This window comes from Papaver somniferum, unplaced genomic scaffold (genome assembly GCF_003573695.1).
Source record: "Papaver somniferum cultivar HN1 unplaced genomic scaffold, ASM357369v1 unplaced-scaffold_21, whole genome shotgun sequence".
In the NCBI taxonomy this organism is placed as follows: Eukaryota; Viridiplantae; Streptophyta; class Magnoliopsida; order Ranunculales; family Papaveraceae; genus Papaver; species Papaver somniferum.
The window spans coordinates 8,073,944-8,079,475 of NW_020631041.1; the positions used below are offsets into that span (position 1 = coordinate 8,073,944).

Genomic DNA, 5,532 nt, shown 5'->3' on the forward strand with positions numbered 1-5,532 from the left:
GCACAACGCAAGTTACCCATTCTTGAACTTAGCAACGGGGATTGGAAGTAAACACGCCGCGCAAATCAAACAAAGAAGATGATAAAAAGAAGACTAAAATGTAGTCGCTTCTGTTGTGTGTGGAAAACAGATTTTCGAGCTGTATTTATATGAAGAAATACTTGCAAATCAAGTTAGGTTTTTGGTTTTCTTCAAAAACAAGTTTTGTTTCTTATAAAATAATTAGAACACGTAAAAAGAATTTTTCCATAAACAAAACTCTTAAGAAAATATTGTTGGAATTAATATCCTAAAGAAAAACTTGCAAAAAGAATAAATTCTAGTGGACTCGAGTCTTGGTGCATGGTAGACGCGAATTTTCCCATAAAACAAAACTCTTAAGAATCCTAAAGAAAAACTTGAAAAGTATACCCGAATTTTCCCAACAAACAAAACTCTTAAGAAAATATTTTTGGAATTAACATTACCGATTGCACTCTTCAAATCGATGAGAGTTTCCAGGAGTTGCCGCTACCAGAAGAACCTATGCCATATCCAGAAGAACCTCTGGAGAAAGATATGTTCGAATTAACTGTGGAAAAATTTGGAGGGTGCCTGTGTTTAGTTTTTCACGTTTTCAATGTCCGTGTTGATGCATGGATGATGCAAGAATACAGAGTTAGAGAATCTTGGGCTAAAAGCTTCTCCACTATTCTGGAGTGTATAATTAGTACTCCCTCCGTCCCACTATTAAGTGACCTAGTTCAAGTTTGCACAATTTTTAAGGAAAGCAAGAAAAAAGAATATATTTAAGCATTTTTTACAATTATACCCTTATAGATAATAACTAGTGAAATTTTGAAGTGATTTATCTCTCAAACTACACCACGGATGTTCGCAAACTTCATACCATTGAAAAGCATTTTAAAACACCTATGTAACGAATATAAACATGCCTATCAAATTATGCATATTTCTTATATTTCTTATAATCAATTAAAAGGATAATTTTAGAAATACTTCTTGTTTAGTGATATAGGTCACTTAATGGTGGGACAAAATCTAAAAGTAAATAGGTCATTTAATGGTGGGACGGAGGGAGTAGCAGTTTCACATGGTTAATATGGAATTTCAAGAACAATGATACTTTATGGGAGGTTGAGGAGGGTTTAATTTTATATGACCCAAACAACAAAATTTATAAAAAACTGATGTGGGATTCTAATTTTACTGAATGCGTAACTGAGCAGAGAGTTCTATGAGTTCACTTACGCTCAGCTAATTAAGGTATAATATATCTAATGATAATTCTATTAGTGTTCATGTAAGTTCTTGGTTTGGTCATTAAATTACGCATAAACTCTTCATTTGCTTGTTTTGTCCCATAATACCAAGTATGTTTTTAATGTTTGCGCCCATTGTCTCACGTATATATAGGTCCGTCATTGCCCTGCATTTTCTTCTGGGTTTTCAGCCTCAAAGGAGATTTGCTGCATAACACTACTTCAACTGTCAGGGTTTGAGTGAAGAAAACTAGGTCCAGGTGCCAGGAAGAGTTTATATTAATGGATGTCTTGAGCTTTATCATGCGTAGAAATTTTTCTGTCGAAGTGGTTAATTTTGGGTCAAGTTTCAGTTTGCCTCTTGAAAATTTTCTATATAGTGGCTGATTTGATCTCTGATCTTTTTGAGTATATCAATCACTAGGGGTGTGTCAAAACCATCTTTGTGTCACATGTCTCAATTGATTTACCCTTTTCTTTAACTTTCTTGTAGAATGTTTTACATTCTTTGAATTTTTTTGTTGTCATTGTTGGTAAGAGATCAAATCACTTAGTTAATGAATTATATCAACATGACTATGACTTTTCTTTGTTCAAAGTTGATAATGAGATTAGTGATAGAGATGAGACTACTAAGAAGGCTCCTCTCCATTTTCAAAGTATACAAAAGTTGCTCCCTTTTTTTCTTCGCTTACTAGTGATTGGTCATTTTCATATTATAGTACCACCACCACAAGATTATAAAAATCCAAGATCACAAGAGATTATCATCAACCTTAACTAAAGCCAAAACCATTATATGATTAAGACACAAACTAAGAGATTATTGGGTGCAATAGATAGACATGGTTTTGGTAGGTTTAGCATTCAAGTTTTCTCTACCAATACTCATAACAAGAAAGTTCCACCATCGACAAGCTATTAAATTTGTGGGGGATATTGCGTTAGTGGGACTACTCATTTGCTCTCCATCAACATATGCCATGGAATATGATGATCCAATGCTAAAGTCATATATCGTGTTATCTTAGATGACAAAGTCCATTGAGTATATGAAAATTCATGATTTTTATGGATGAACCAACCGACACCCATCGGCTCAGCCACAAAGTTACCCATGGGCATGCCTTCAGCACTCGAGGGTCACAAACATTGCAGTTTGCCCAATAAACTTTGAGGAAAAGAGGAGAAGTTTCTTAGATCTCAACCATACCAAACCATACCAAGTAACTGCGAATTTGTTGATGGCAGAGATATCGATTGTTTGTGGGTTAATATCAAAATTGGGTTTTGCGAGACAAATCATTGAAAGACAAAGAAAGAAGTTTCTTTTCGTATCATTAATATTTGCTTTTGCCTAATACATCAAGATGTACAAAAATCTTATGATTTTGTCAAATCCCAACCTTAAAACAACTAAATTAATTAATGTAAAACACAGGTGTAAAATGGAATTATGCACTGACTGTTTTTGACCACATACAATCTTATCCATCTATAAACATTTACTATATACCTTAGATGATCTCATATATGTAGTTACAACTTAAACTGATAATCCTGCAACAAAAGAAACCCCAGTTGAAGGTAACCAAGAGGATCCAAATATAAACTGACTTACAGTAAACTTCCCAGCTTCTTCTGCTGATGTCATTACACGATATCCCGGCCATTTGACCCGTTGGCCGACCGCACCACCTGGTCCATAATTCAAATATTCCCCGTAATACAATGTATCAAGTGCAAATTCACCGTTCCATTCGAGCCATCCGCGAGGATGGATATGATCACCCATGTAGGAAAGCATATAGACAGTTCTCGAATACATTTTCCATGGCCGTCCAAGAAATGTTTGAAAGGAATTCTTCGATGGTTGAAGATCTGACGCAGCAAGTATCCTAGAGTTATGGATCGATATACCTGTGTTTTGATTCGGGTCTTTCCGATTTTGAGCAGTAACAGTAATTTTCTGCTGAGCCATCGGTTTACGACCATAAAGGCTACAGTTTTGAATTACTACTGCTGCATTGCCAAATATAAAATCAACAGTTCCGTATATGTCGCATTCTCGAAAGAATTGGCGATTTGAGTGTACGTATAAACTGTCTTGGTAGCCTATGATGTTGCAACGATATACAACTGCATGATCCGCTCCTACTCTTAAGGCTACTGCTTGATGCTTAGCAGGGCCTGCGTAATTCTCGAACGTTATGTCACGCGCAATAAATCCGGTACCGGTTGCAGCTGCATAAAATCAATCCAGATAACGAATTTCAATTTCTCTCCATGATAATGGAACCTATCAAAAATTTACATGCGAAAGTGATGTTTGCGTTAAAAGCTAAAGATTCATGCATTATTGTGTCGGTGCGGCAAATGAGTCAGTTGAATATTTATGGCATTCATGGAATGAAAAGTGTTGGGCCACAAACCAGAAAAGGGAAGAGAAAAGTAAAATTCAAGAATAAGATTCAAAGACAACTAGCTTTCCTAGTTAGTGGTTTCAATAGGAACACCTCAATTCAGTGAAGCCAATGCAGTGAAAAGGGATAGATAATATGAATAGATGTCGACAATTTCTACAGAACTGCACCAGTGTAGTTAATCTTGCAGATATGAAATTCGAAACACGCACATATGGTTAGTACTTTGGAAATGAAATTCGAAATACGCAGATGCACAAAGAAAATATATAATTACCAAATGACGCTGTATGAAATGTCGTTAAGTTGTCAGCAACACTTTGGCCTCCTGTGATCACTGTTTTACCCTTCCCATCTCCTATAAACATCAAGTTGATCTTTTTTCTTCCTACTTTCAAATTACTCTCCTCATACCTTCAGACCAAAAACAAACAAATTTTTTGGGGGATATTTTAGTCATTTAGTAAAAATATTTAAAAGCTAACTTTATCGTAAAAAATGATTCCAGACAAAGGGTCAATAAGATTTGACTAAATGTAATTTAGAGTTAATAAGAATCTCTAAAGTTGATAAATGTCAGCAGTTAAATCATTTGTGTGTGATGTAAAACTGAAAGAGAAATGCACGTACCTTCCTGCTTTGATGTAAATTATGGTACGTTTGTTACTAAGTTGCGGAGCTGCTTTAATTGCCGCGGCAATCGTTTTATGCGTTCCGTTCCCATCTTTCGAAACTATTATATCCGGTTGCATGGATGTCACTGGCATATCTAATAAGTGTCGCTCTCGACGTTTAACCCATCCCGGCAAACTATTCTTCTTCGCCGGAAAACCTTTTTTCGGACTCCCGTTTTCAATAGGAATGCCATCAAAATCACCACCACCACTGGATGATTTTTCCGATGGCTTTTTTGAGGAAACAGCAAATAAAGCCAAACAATTACTGACCAATTGCGATAAATCTTTCAACTGTTCTTGCATGTGATCTTTCACGTACCCGACTTTCACATCTTCGAAACCCTCCGTGCAGGTGTCATGGTTAGTCAATGCTGAACTCAACCACGTCATCACATCATCCAAAGTATGTTTGTTAGACGGTGATGATGAACCGACTGAGTTTAGAGAAAGTGAGAGTTGATCCATAGAATCGTCCAATAATTCCAAGCAATCTTCATATGCTGACCGTACACGTGTATCCATATCAACATTAGATATAGTTGAAGCACTGTATAGTGCTTTCCCAACTCTATTCAGCGTCTCATTCACTGAGATTTGAACCAGACTGAGTCCACTGGGTCTGTTGATGTTGTTGAGTACCGAGTCAGATGGGTGAGTTAGTAATGTGTTGATACAAAGTGTTGGATATTGAGTTTTGCTGCATGAATCTGTAATGGTTGTTTTTGTTTCTTGGGTTAGTTTCCTGTGATGAAGAAGAGATAGTGGTTGTGGTGTGGTGGTAGAGATGGTACTGGTGGTGATAATTGAGAAAATGATGGTGAGGATAGATAAAACAAGAGGTGGCTTGGGTTTGATCATGGTCTAGTCTAGTCTGGAGAGAAAAAGAGGTGGTTTTAGTGAGAAGGAGGGAGGAGATGAGAATATGAGGTTAGAAGAGAAGGGTAGAGTGTCTTTAAATGGGGGGGAGGGGAGGAGAGGAAGAAAAAACAATGGTGTGGGTTGTAGGAGGTGGTGGTGTGGTGGGTATCAAGTCTATGTCTAATTAGTTATTACTAGTTGTTTGCACACCCAATATTATTATCAACTTTTTTAGTGTCGTCAGTATTATTAGCTGTTACTCTACTTTTCATTTAGCATGGAATGACATGACACCAGAGACTAAGATAGTGA

General features: G+C 36.5%; 1 protein-coding gene across 1 annotated transcript; it reads right to left on the reverse strand.

Annotated features, from left to right (window-relative positions):
• Window positions 1-2,567: 2,567 nt before the first annotated feature.
• LOC113340243 (probable pectinesterase/pectinesterase inhibitor 34) lies at window positions 2,568-5,309 on the reverse strand. The gene is made up of 3 exons (XM_026585451.1): window positions 4,316-5,309; window positions 3,963-4,099; window positions 2,568-3,506 (listed from the first exon to the last, which is right to left on the reverse strand). Exons 1-3 carry the CDS (start codon window positions 5,218-5,220, stop codon window positions 2,809-2,811), a joined length of 1,740 nt encoding a protein of 579 aa, XP_026441236.1. The 5' UTR covers window positions 5,221-5,309; the 3' UTR covers window positions 2,568-2,808.
• Between the last annotated feature and the right edge of the window lie 223 nt (window positions 5,310-5,532).